The 13,445-nt window shown below is 41.9% G+C and overlaps 1 protein-coding gene across 3 annotated transcripts; it reads right to left on the reverse strand.

The window, feature by feature from the left end:
- Positions 1-42: 42 nt before the first annotated feature.
- On the reverse strand, positions 43-13,087 carry l(3)L1231 (lethal (3) L1231). 3 transcript variants are annotated; one of them, NM_001300399.1, is made up of 6 exons: positions 12,529-12,568; positions 6,381-6,739; positions 4,098-5,941; positions 2,891-4,035; positions 2,667-2,768; positions 43-2,559 (listed from the first exon to the last, which is right to left on the reverse strand). In NM_001300399.1, the coding sequence occupies exons 2-6, from the start codon at positions 6,636-6,638 to the stop codon at positions 2,306-2,308; spliced, it is 3,603 nt and encodes a 1,200-aa protein (NP_001287328.1). In that variant the 5' UTR covers positions 6,639-6,739; positions 12,529-12,568; the 3' UTR covers positions 43-2,305. The 3 variants fall into 3 exon arrangements, with proteins under 3 accessions (NP_001287328.1, NP_650379.1, NP_001247104.1); NM_142122.4 differs by lacking the exon at positions 12,529-12,568 and adding an exon at positions 12,831-13,087 and having other exon boundaries at positions 2,040-2,559; NM_001260175.2 differs by having other exon boundaries at positions 2,040-2,559.
- Positions 13,088-13,445: the final 358 nt, after the last annotated feature.

Consider the following 13,445-nt stretch of genomic DNA (forward strand, 5'->3'; position numbering starts at 1 on the left):
TTCCCCATACCGATTTCCCATTGATCAATGACAAGCCAGGATGCTTTGGTTTTTTTTTTTTACTAAAAATACTGTATTATATTTTCAGGGTAAAATATTCTGTTGCCATAAAATCAATCAATTCTTTTTTTCATTTGCTTTGATTTGTTTTATTTTTTTTTTTTTTTGCTTCGTTTTCTTAAAGTATTTTGTATTTCTTTTTTTTTTCGTTTATAATAGTTACACAAATTAGATCACAAAAATGCACGTAAATTACAAAATGAAATTGTACCTCATACCGAAAACAGACAAAACTTCAAATGGTGAAAAAGAGGCGGCTACTGGAGGGATGCGGGGTTGTAGGTTCATCGCTACAGTTCTTACAAATTAAAGTGTTATAAAAATAGGGTTTAAAGCATATAATCAAATACATGGTTTTGTAGTTTCGCTACAAAAAGGACATTAATTTTGTTCGCGTCACTTGCACAGCGAAGTAGATCAGAGTAAAGTGCGGGCCAACTCAATCGGTAATCAAGTGAACCCGGTAATCGGTAATCAACTAACTCAAGAACGAATTCATACGTTTATATAATATATCTATATAGGGTTTTAGAGATAGAGAGTGAGAGTGTGGGGGAATTATTATATATCATATTTTACAGAGTTCCATTATCTTTAAAGTAGTTCCTTCTGCTCTATCGTTTCGCTATGCCCAAACGAAAGTTCCTATGAAAGATGCAAGTGTTTGAGTGTGCCATGGGTGGTGCATTAACGTAATGAAAATTCGATGCGTGATACATATACAAATACATAGTTATCTAGTGTAATTAAACGTTTTTCATTCATTTAATACTTGCTTAGACTCCGCGTGACAGATGAGAAATGAGAAAACTTACAATGGATGGAGATGGAATGGTTTGGGTGTGAATTTTTTTGTTTTGTTTTCTTGAGGGCTGTGATTTGGGGATCGGTCTCCAGTGAGCGGTATATATCGTATTTTAAAGCGTAACAGTTTTCTTGCTTGTTTTGTGTATTGTTGTATAAATATATCTCGATTTATAAGTTGCTGCTTGTCACTAGACTAAAGAAAATTACAATTCATTTATGTTCTATATAATATTTGTTAATTTACATAATCTAGAATAGACAAACGCATGCTAAAACTCAAAAATTGTCGGTCAGCCTAATTTTGCTTTTAAAATTTGTTAGGCTTAATTAAAATCGAACAAAGTTTGTGGCCATCGAGCAATGGCTAAATAAAAGAGCTTAAAAATAAATCAAGTATACACTTTTACAATCTGTTAATTTTTTTTTGTTATAGGGTTTTCTTTTCTTTGTTTGTGGGTTGGTTTAAATTAAAGCTTACACTTAAAAGTATGTGTACAGATATATTAAGTGGTATTATGTATATATAGCTATATTTTATATATATAAGTATATATAGTTGTATATATATTTAGTAATACGATTCGCGGTTTCAAACTAGTCCCTTGTACGTTGTATGTATGTGTGTTGGTGTTTAGGTGTGGGTGTGTATGTGTATGTGTATTAGGTGCAAACCAAGAACTAAAATCAAACTAAACAATTTCAGCTTCACCTGTTTTGTTTTCGTAGTTCTTGCAATTCTCATTTGAGTGTATGGTGTTGTGGTTGTTGTTGTAAATGCGTTCACAAAATTTTTAAACAAATTTTAGGCTTGTTTATGTTAACGAACTTTCCAATGTATCGCGTTCGTAACTTTAATTCAGAATTCAAAATTTGTTGCTAGATTTCCTACAATTTCGGTTTCATTTTATCTGTTTGCTCTGGTATTGTTTTATAATTTCTCGTTTATATGTATAATAAAGCTGATCTCTACAATCCTTTTGTTGGTTCACTAACAAATTAAGTTACGTTAAGATGTACGTAAAGCTACACCTCTCCGCGAATTTACAATATTATGTTTTTGCGTACGGATACATATACATTTCATTCTTAATGTTGATTTAAAGTTGAATTTAATATTTTTGGACATTTTTTCAAATTTTTTACTTTTTGTGTGTGTTTTTTTTTTTGTTTTTCACATTAACGCATAACTATATGGTTTTTGAATGCTATTTTATTCATGCATATCTGCTGGTGAATGCATGCATAACATTGAAGCTGCATATAGAAACATTGTGCCAAACTAGAATCGCAGGTAAGAAATGGCCAAAAAGAAAATACCGAAATTCTAAGCGAAAACTGCCTAAAAGTGAATGGGAAATCAAGCTTGAAAATCTCTCTCTCTGTCTCTCTAAATGAATCTGTAAATTCTGTAGGCCATAAATCCGACCTGATGCCGGAATTAGGTCTGCACCAAGCCCCGGATGTCGGAGGCGCCGTTGCTGCTGCTATTGCCACCGCCGCTGCTGCTGTCCCCAAAGAGGGGAGGAGCATCGATGCCGGACGTGTTTGGTGAGTGCATCACAGCATCGGCCAGCAGATCGTCGCCGACGTCCAGGAAATCGTTAAGAAAGGCGCTGTCCGCCGAGCCGCCCATTGTCTGCTGTAAGGCCCGGTCCAAAGCCCGGTCCATAGCCTCGCACTCGGCTTGTTGCACTGCATAGGCACAGGTCCAAGGCGATGGCGGTGGCGTTGGCAGCGAAGGCACACATGGATTAGTACAATGAAAAGCTGAACAAGTAAAATTGTGGTTAAATACACACCGGATTGGAACAGCTCGTTGAAGGCATCGTCTGACAGCGTGTCGAACACATTTACCAGATCGTGCTCCTCCAGCAAGTGGGCGCCATTCAATGCTATATCATCTGGAAGAGAGAAATAACGTGTCAAAATACTGAAAAAATCTTAGGGAATTTGTCCAGCTTCCTTCTATATATACATAGCTATTATATGGAAGTCATAAAAGTTTCACCGTTTTGAAACTTACCAGCATCGTTAGTGCCTATCAGCTCCGACTCGCTGAGACCGCCCAATCCGGTATCCTCGGAACTGGCGTATGCCGAGCTGTTCTCGCAAATACCAAACATGTCCTGGCCAAGAAGATCGGCCGTATTGGCCAGCACTGCCGGAACAGCGTGGCCATTGTGCGTAATTGTGTTGCTTGGCTGGCCCATGGCGTTGCCAAAGGCCGTGTTGAATGAGGGGAAACTGTTATTGTTATTGTTGCTGTAGTTCATACTATTGTTGTTGTTGTTGTTGAAGTGCACGCTATTGTTATTATGGATTCCTATGTTGTTGTTATTATTATTGTTGGGATTTTGTAAATCACCACCGGCCGCCGCCAATTGTGCTACAATTTGGCTAATCTCCTCGGCCTTGATATTCGCAATGTCCAAAGAAAGTAAGCTGGGGTCCAAAGTCGATTGCTGCTGCTGATTTTGCTGTTGATCGGCATCAAATTTAAACAATGAATCCACCTCCAACTTGGGAACCAAAAGCGGTTCCTGCTGCTGATGGTTGGGTTGAAAATCACTGCTGAGCGGAGCCAGCGCTGGAGGAATGGACCGTTGGGACAAGTTCTGTGCTGCAGGTACAGCGGCCAACACATTTCCGGGCTTGTAAGGCGGCTGTGAGTGTGAGGTGGCCGACGATTGCGAATTACTGGCAATGGACTCAAGCGATGTGGTGCTGCTTTTACGCTGCATTCCTGCCCCAGGTATCAGTTTGTTTATCTGGCTGCTGATCTGGTTAGCAATCGGTTCATTCGCCGGCTTCCTACCACGTTTCTGAGGACGAGCCACGGCATTCGTATTAGCCTTGCGCTTTCGCTGCTGCTTCACAGGCACATAAAGAGTCGCCACTCCAGCGACTGGTAAACTAACGGGCGGCTGTTTCGATGCTGGACGGGCTCCATCCATACCAGAACGCAGGTGGCTGTGCACCTTGCAGAGCGCCAATGTGTGCAGCACATCGAAGACAGGAGCCTGGCAAGCGGTTCCATCCATCCGCCAGGCGACGCAAGGCTGGAAAAGCTGCTGGGTGCTGTTGTTCACGATGTGACGCTCGCAGTGCGCTGCCATACTAAGCGTGGGCTGCTTGCAGCTGGCCACCAGACAGTGGTTGCCAATTCCACTTTAACGGAAAACAGTACAATTAGTATAAATTGGGTAATGATTACACTACATTAAACTTACATTCCCTGCTGCTGGCCAGCGTGATCTTGGTACTTGATCAGCATGTTCTGGACGCACTGCAGCCGCTGTTTGGCCGCTCGCATGGGAAGCTCCTGCAGGGAGCGCGTAGACAGTAGCTGCAGCGCTTGTCGCCTCAGGGCTCCTTTACGAACAGCAATTCGATCCTCACGCCGGTTACTTTGCGATAGTGGCGCGTCGTGGGACTTATTATTAAAGCCGGAGTGCAGCCAATGCTGTTGTAGGCAGTAGGGCGAATCCACTGAAAAGGACTCGTTCTCACTCAGAGTGTCCAAGCTGCGTCTGCAGGCGGAGGCGGGCTTGCGGCGTCGCTGACGATGTTCGGAATCCGTCAACTCGTTTGCTGCAATCGGTGCAATCGGATCCTTTGGAGGCGGCATCGAAGTTGGTGACGATTTCTTCGCAACGACATTGCTGTTTCTGTTGTTATTGTTGTTAGTGATGCCATTTCTAACGCCCTTTGAAGCTATGGGTGCTTGACGGTTGAAGGCGTTTAAATTGGCCACTTTGGAAGACATTTGTTCTGATTTCGTGGCTAATGCTGGTGCAGATGAGGTTGTAGTGGCTGGAACAGCTTTTGGCGCAATTTGCAGTGAGTTCGTTGAAGCGGGTGCTGTCGGACACAAGAGCTTTGGGCTTGCAGGAGCTGGTGAGATCACCTTCGGGCTGAGAACTGCTGGTGACGACACTTTGAAGCTGGGAGCTAAAGCTGGAACACAAGACGTGGGTATCTGCGGGGGTTGCATTTGCGCTAGCAGGGGCGGTGCGCTCATCTCTGGTGGAGTGGGCGGCGTGAGAGGAGTCACCATTTTCACTTCAGCTGGACGAGTTTGCGGCGTTCCCGAAACAGGTGCACTTAATCCTCCCGGTCCACCTGTTTTCGCCGCTCCGCCTGCCTCTTGCGGCTTTCTGAAGATAACATTGACGGGTATCTCGTTGAGATCGCTGTCATCTACGCTGTTGCCGGTGGAATGTTTCTGTGGAGCAGCAGTCTGCGGACTCTGCGCGGGAACTGCAACTGTTCCCGTATTGAAAACCATCAGCGGTGGCGGATGAGTCTGATTGTAGCTCGTTCCCTGCACCACCGGTTTCTTAAGCGACTCCACATTGTTGTTATTCGGCAAATTGCTGTTATTGTTGTTGTTTTGGCAGGCCAGTGGCAAGGATTTCTTTTTTTTCAAGCACTCCACCTTCTGCAGATGTTGCGCCAGTGTGGTGTGATGGAACTTCGATGGCGGCAAAGGTAATCCACCCTTGGGCGATACGGAAATCGGTGCCACCATGGCGGTCACTGCAGCGGTGGCAGGCGGCAGAGTGGGCGAAGGTAATGAGGCGGGCGATGTGGGCGGACTGACCAACGCAATAGCAACGGACTGTTGCTGTTGCGGTTGCTGATGCTGCTGCTGGAGGAGCTGTTGCTTTTGCCCATTGTCTATGAGCAGCGGCGTCTGCCACAGCGATGGAGTGTGGGCGTAAAGCGGTGGTGGTGCTGCCGGCGACTGGCAGGACTCCGAGGTGGCTATCTTCTCCAGCTGCTGTTGCTGCGGGCGGACTATGCACACGTTGGTGGCCCGCTTCGGCGAGGCCTGCGACTGTGACTGGGATTGCAGTGGCAATTGCAACTGCAGCGCCGTCGACTGTCTCTGAGATTGCGTGACATGATGGAAATTCGTTGTGTTGTTGCTTGCCAAAGACGCCTGCGCCTTTGCTGCCTCTGTGACACTCAGTTGGGCCACCAGGTTCGCCTTTCTGTTGGCCGCAGCTGTTGCTGCCGTCTGCCTCTTGTTGCTGCCTCTATTGCTGTCGGTTAGGCGGGCTCTCGATTTCTGCAATATGTAAGCAAAACAGTTGGGTAAGTGAATTTCATAGAATACGGTTGTGTACATAAAGCGAGCGTAATATAATACCATATATCAAAAGTTGGAACCTGTTCATATTGAAGTTCAGGTTCTGAAATTATCACCAATTTCTTTTGCAATAAAAATTCCAGAATTTATTTACCATGTGATTAGCATACACTTGAAAGTGTTTTGAAAGGCTCACAAATAACAAGTTTCAAAATAATGGTGGTAAAACTGTGGTAACGTAAGCTAAATACTACGGTTGACAAAGAACCTAGTTTTATGTATAAAAATCAGATGATCTTATCTACAAAGAAACCCCCATCCATATGTATACAGTTTTCTTACAGAAATACTACAATTTTTTGATCTATGCAAATCCTGATATGGACGGGGTTTAGGAAATTTCCGACTGCTTCTTTACCTGTGCATTGAATAGAATGGGTGGTGTGACGGCCACAGTCTCGGTGAAGGCATAGGGATCCGAGTCCTCGGACGTCGTCTTGCCGGCAATGCTCTCCACGGGCGTCAGCGTTGCTGCTGCTGCTGCGGCTGTTGCTGCGGCTATCGCTGTTGCTGTTGCGGCTGCTGCTGCTGTGGCAATCCTTCTGGTGGCTGTGCTCTTGGCTAATGTGGCTGTAGCGGTGGCTGAATGGAATCTGGAGGCTTGCTGACATGACATGTCCAATGTGAAGCCGTTGCCGCTTTTGTTTCCAGTGCTTTCGGCTCCTGTTGTTTTTGCTGCTGCTCTTGTTGCTCTATTGTTATCTCTCGTTACTTGACCTGCAATCGAAAAGAAAAGCGTTACAAAACCAATGGGTTTAAAGTTCAAAGGAAGACGTCATCGTCATAAATGGGCGTTGTCACGTGCTCTCTGCCAAAACGCATTTGCACACACATTCGCTCTCTTCCTTTCGCACACAATCACTCACACATAGACAATGTCACACGCACACACACACGCATGCACCGATGCAAGGCAGACGAATGCCATAATAAAAACAAACTACAATCAAAACAAATAAATCTGCTTGCCGAAACCAGTTCAAGTGAATCGTTCGTTGCTTTCTTTCCGCTTCGCTTTTGCCCCTCGCTTCTCCGCCTTACACCTCTTTCTTTACTCACCCCATCACCCCTTTCTCGACAATTTTCTTTGGTGCTTCGGGTGCCGCTTGGCACCGCCGCCGTTAATAACAAATACAAATGCTGATAGCGCAGCAAAATCGCAATAATTAAAAATAATAAACCCAGACAAACAATCGCCTGAAAACAGTCACGGTCAAAAGAATAAGACAAAATGTTCAAGGTTTTTTCACTTGTTCGCTTTATTTTACGAGATAAAACGGAATAAATATTGTTAAGAAATTCTTTTATTTTTAAATAACCACGTATTCTTCATAGTTTTCCTACATTATCTGGTATTCCCACAATTCTTGCTTTGCCTAAAACAAACAGGACTGCAAAACTAGTTACTTGACCACATTTGTTCGCTGACGAAGCGCGTCAAAGAAAAAATCGCAAATTTGCATGCTAAGCAAATCAAAGAAGCACGTTTGTGTGCACAAATATATGTATGGCAGACGAAACAAAAACAACTGCGCAGGAATACAAATACTATAATCTTATTGAACGTAGCGAAACAGCAATTATTGGGGCAGAGAAAGAAAACAGAGGCGGTGAAAGAAAAAAATGCGAGAAGAGTAACAAGATAAGCACAAATCGGGGGCGAATTGCTGGACTTTTTACAGCGAATCGGGGAGGAAAAGGAGAAATACGAGAATGATTCGGTGCAATTACAGACAACACCATCACAAACCATATAAATAAAAAAAATATGAGATGGGGAAATATTTTACATTTCCGCTCAGTTGTTTTGTTTCAATTCGCCTTACAGCTTTTTGATTAGTCTCGCACATATTGATTTCCATTCCGACCGAGAAGGCAAGTATTTTTATGATTACAATATGTGCTTGGGAGGAACAAGTTATCCGACTTACACGTACACACATACATACATATGTATGTAGCTGCGAGTGGAATGTTTCTTTGTTTGTTTATGCTTTCTTTACGTTTTCCGAGTAGAAGGAAATGACTTTGAAAGCATTTGCCAGCAGTTCCCTTCACTTTACTTCGCCCGACTCCACAGCAGCACACATACTAGATCCCAATCCAAATCCGAATATCCCCCTTTTCCGCACCCACTATCTCATTCTATCCGACTCCTTTGCAGTACGTGTGAGTGCAAAAGTGTACGTGACACCTTTGTTTATGCTTCTTATTTTTACTTATTCATCCGGAACGGCAGGCAGACATTGAAAGATATCTTAAAGGCTAAGGCCTAGGCGAAAACACCCCGATCATAAATCAAACAACTCCAGTTGTGGATGTCGCATATTGAAATCTTTATAGAGGCTATATAGTCGCATATATATACATACATACATATATATCACGCGAAACATCTGATCATTTCCTTGCCTATAAAAGAAAACCTAAGAATACGATTTAAACATTATATGAAATAACCTACAAGACATTCATCATATCGGTATTTTCCTTTCGATAAATGTACCTCAATAACAACCAAGCAAAGGTTTTTGATCTCAAGACCGCAGACGAATACGAAGTCCAAGATTTTAGCGTGCAAACAAAAAGAAAGAGAGAGGAAGAGATGGAGGAAACCGCAGAAAAGCAAACTGTCGATAATTGCAAATAATGACGATGCTGGGAATTTGTTATTGTTTGCTTTTGTTGTTCTTTCGAGCGATCTGCTAGCAAGTCGCTGCTTTTTGGCCATTTTAGGTCTTAAATGTTAACTCGTTTTTTTGGTCCAACTTGGAAACACGCTCGAATGATAAGAAGCGAGAAACGAGAAGAAGAAGAAACGAGAAAACAAGAAAGGCCAAAGAACGCCGAGACAAAAGAAGTCAAAGCTGCAGAGACAAGCCATCGAACCTGAACAGAAAATACAAGACAAGCGGGTAGAAACCTTACAAATAGCCGCTGGATGGTGGCATAAAAAGCCCGAGATCAGTGATCTTTAGATGCTTAATTCTTAGTCACAAAGCTTCATAATAAAAGTAGAGTGGATGGGAAACGAGATAATAGGCGTCAGACTAATAGAACCATGACATCAAATGTCTTTCAAAATTGTAAATGCCTTCTACTGCAACTTTAATGCCATTCCAATTTAGCCATTCCAAGAATACTTAACCTAAACAATTGAGTGACTTTTCGATGGGAGTTTTAACTTTAAAGCGTGAAACATTTAAGATAAACAAATAAAATTTTATTGCAATACCAGCAAATGTCTATCCATTTTCTATATTTGGAATGGCTGTATTATACAAACGAGTGCTTTTGTGTTAATGGTTTTTCATGAAAAATGCGCAGCACATCAACTTCAATTTGCTCATATTCAACAATGAAATAAAAATCCAATTACAAATTGGACGAGTGGCTTAAAAAGAAATTGAAAAATATGTATTAAATTACAACTCTGCCTTATTACCATTTTTATTATTTTTTTTAAGCTAAAGGGTTTAAAGTGGAACGATATGTTCAAAACAAAGAATAATTTAAATATCCCCCTGAGTCATCGACAAGTTTAGATTCTTTAATTTTAAAACGACTTGACTGACTACTGATTGAATACTCGATGTGAAACGCACAAGCAATGGAATAATAGATCATGTTCATGTGTTTTCAAGGCGATTAGTCTGCTGCTACTCTAACATTAATGGAAAATTTTGAGGCACCTTTCGGCAGAATTAGCGAAGAACGAAGAAAACCCCCGGGGAAAACGCACGCCGTGGAACACGAAGGTTTTCGGCTTGTGATGGCCCAAGAAACCGTGCTCAAAGGTCTGCTGGTTAAACGAGCTGTGGATAGCTGCTACACACAGATACAGATGGATTGTTGCTTTGCTTGGACCAGGTAGCAAGCGACCAGGTAAACCGATAGGCTGGCAGAAAGCCGGTCGGTCGAGAGGTTAATTACGAGAGCAAAGCGTTTCCAGGCGTTACGCTCACTGGGCTACGGCGGCATAAAAACACCAGAACTGGAAAATATACGAGTACGACGACTACCAGTTGAATGGTTTTCAACATGCTGGTAGGAAAAACACTAGGCATTCATTTGCAAAACATTTGTAAGTGTCGGGGGCCCTAACACCCTTGTTTCTTCACATTTTAGTTGTATCTCAGAAATGTTGCTCAATATTTCAACAGCTAATTAGTCGGGCGTTTTACAATAATTCCGACAACTGTTAAAATAGCAGCGATAAAAAGCTTTTAAAATTAGTTTATAACCAGACATGAACTACATTTTATAACTGCTGTCATATTAGTACGTTTTATCAAGAACCAGAAACTGATATATTAATCAAATCTATGCCATCAAACTATCTGCATATAATGGTTCCTTTATTGTTAATATGAACATGATAAGATAGTGATTGTTCCTGGAGTAAATAAGCAATGTTTAAAAATAGTGATGATTGACTTGTGTTTCAGATTTACGATAAGGGTGAGAAATGATTCCCATATTTTCGGCGCGCTTTCATGATATTTGCAAACTCATCGACATTGACGCACAGCAGCAGAAATTGCATTTAAATGCACATTACATTGCCCGTAAGTGAGGAAAACGGGCAGAGGGAGAGAGAGAGGGAGATACTGAGTCCGAACCCGTTTGCTGCTTCCTTCATAACCGGAAACTGAAGGCTAAATTGTGCAAAGCAAGAAATGTGCAAAAAACGTAATATAATGACGACCGGGTGGGGGAAAGCAAGAAGGGCGGGGCTGGAAACCACCGCAAAGGCAGCTGGAGATGGATTTTTGATGCGGTGGGGAGGACGGTGCGGGATGCGGGGTAAAAGCCAAGAGCCAGACATGCGGTTCAGTTTATTCAGCCAGCCAGCGAAGCCAAACGAACTCCATCTGCAGCTCCACTTGGCCACTTTTGCATTGCACGTAGGCCCGTCCACATCCCACAGAGTGGGTCTCATGGCTCCAGAGCAGTGGTACAGTGGACACTGGCTGGAAGCAACCCGGGGAAGCCTTGGGAGTGCTGCCAACAATGTTGGCATAACTTATGGAGCATATATCTTGCTCGTTTTGTCTGCAAACAAACTTCCAAAATCGTGAGTCATACGAGATAATTATGGGCTTCACAGTCAAAGATTTTGCTTTGCATTTTTCTTTGCTTTTTCGCGGTCAAAAGACAATAAATATTAATGGGTTCCATAAAATGACTCACTGAATTATTCAAATAAATATTTATTTCAATTTGGAAATTTAATAACGCTGGTAGGAATATTTAAAGCTTTTGAAAGGTTTCCTAAATAAGCCGTTTGGTATTGTTTTCGAATGCAAAATAATATATTTTTATAATCCAAATTGATTGTGCATCCATATTAAATGGAAAGATAAACATGTATAATTTTTAAAAGACACTTAAGTTGTTTAAACAATTCATCCGCATGATAGATCCAATTAATGTGGTAATTTTCTTTACTTTTCCATTTTAACATGAAAGTAAATCTCCGATATAAAACACTTCCTTTGGCCTTAGCTGTTTTGTGATTTCTTGGTGCAATAAGTATTATTTTATAACAGTATCATAATTATAAGGCGAATTAAGTTAAAACAGAATTATTCACACAATAAAATATCCAAGGCTTACGATCACTATTTTGTTTTTTTATAAAAGTGTACGAAATTTTCGTTATTCGAGGTTTTATTATGTTGCTCTTTTTGTTGTTGTTGTAGGTAGTGAGCGGCAGCTGTTGTTGGTATGAAAAAAAAAACACACACATCTGTTCCGTTAAAACCAAGTTAACGATAATCTCGGTTTCTCACGGACTTTACTCAACTCTTGTGAAGAATTTCAGCAATATAAACACACACATGCACACGATAACTAAGAGCGGGCGGAGGGGGAGGTTCATCACCACACATATGTCGCCAATAAACAAATTTCCAAAACTAAACAAAACAAATAACCAATTCCGTGTAAACGAACTTTCAGTGGGGAGCGCGTCTTGAATTTCTTTTAGCTTTTTGTTTAGTTTTGTTTGTCATTCGCTTTGTGGTTTGTGGGTGTGCCGCCGCTGCGAGGGGTGGGATGGCAACTGTTGGGGAGTGGCGGGAAGGGCACTCGAGAATCGCTGTTGCCGGCGTTTTTATGATTTCTCTGTTTCCCCCATCCGTTTTTTTCTCTTTTTTTTTTGTTTCGACCAGCAGTCGCCCTCGCCCTTTTTTCTGCTTCTCTTTAGCGGCTCTTTCGCTTCCTTCCCCCACACAGCCCCCCACCAAACCCACACACTCACAGATACACTTGCGTTTAGAGTTGCACACGCAGGGTCTTTTGATTTTTAACTGTGCTTTGATTTTCAGCATTTAATCATTTTTAGCTTTAACAGCTTTTTCTGCTTTTCTTTGCTTTGGCGATTTTCGATGCAAAACAAGAATGCGTCACGGACCGCACACACTCACATAAAGGCTCACACACATACAACACACGCATACAGTGGGGCCGAAACCGAGAGCAACGAGAGCGAGAAAATTTACCCAACCGTCTGATGACGATTCAAACGTCAAAGTGGCGCCGCGCAACGTACTTCGTTTTTGTTGTTTGAGTACCCTTCCCACGGACAGGGTTGTCATGTTTTTGGGAATTAGTAAAGTGGCAGAATAATGCGGTTTTTTGGGAAATAAAAATTATAACAGCCCGCCAAATAATTATTTACAGCGATTCGCACTCAATTGATCACAAGTTAATGGGATTTACTGTTAAAAATCTATTTTATGCACATATAAATAGGAGGATCGGCAACCCTGGCCTGCCTCTCACACACACATACAGCACAGACCTGGGAATTTTTTGCTGCACAATTTTTTCTCCGCACCAACAATTCCACTTTCAAATGCAATTTTATCCCCCTTTGCTGAGCGCAGCGTACTCAAGACGATATCCTTTTTGTGGGAAAATGTGTACTGCAGCACTTTCTGGTGTGTTAAGTGGGCATAAAACGCGTTAAACGATTAAATTTGTAATTTTCGATGAAGTCGGGCTGACAAGATGGCGGACAATACAGGCGCGCGCACAGACACACACGCAGCCATTCGGGCGAACTAGGGATGTGACAAATTTATCTACATTTCAATATATCGATATTTTTGAAGAAAAATAAATATTTATTCACATGATCTATCGAATATCACTATTTTGCTGCTATTTATACAAACAAAATAAGCAAGTGCTAAATTTATGCTTCAGGATTGATAACCATTAAGTAACAACAGTTAATAATAATATTATACATTCAGCGAAGAACCAACCATATTATATTAATAAAACCAAACACACTGAACTGCTATTTTGGGACCCAGTGTCAAGGAGTGTCGTAAGCTACAGCCACCGCCACCTTTACGTTTTTTATACCCCTTACTCGTACAGTTAAAGGGTATACTATAGCCGAGTGCTT

Source organism: Drosophila melanogaster, chromosome 3R (genome assembly GCF_000001215.4).
Source record: "Drosophila melanogaster chromosome 3R".
NCBI classification, from domain to species: domain Eukaryota; kingdom Metazoa; phylum Arthropoda; class Insecta; order Diptera; family Drosophilidae; genus Drosophila; species Drosophila melanogaster.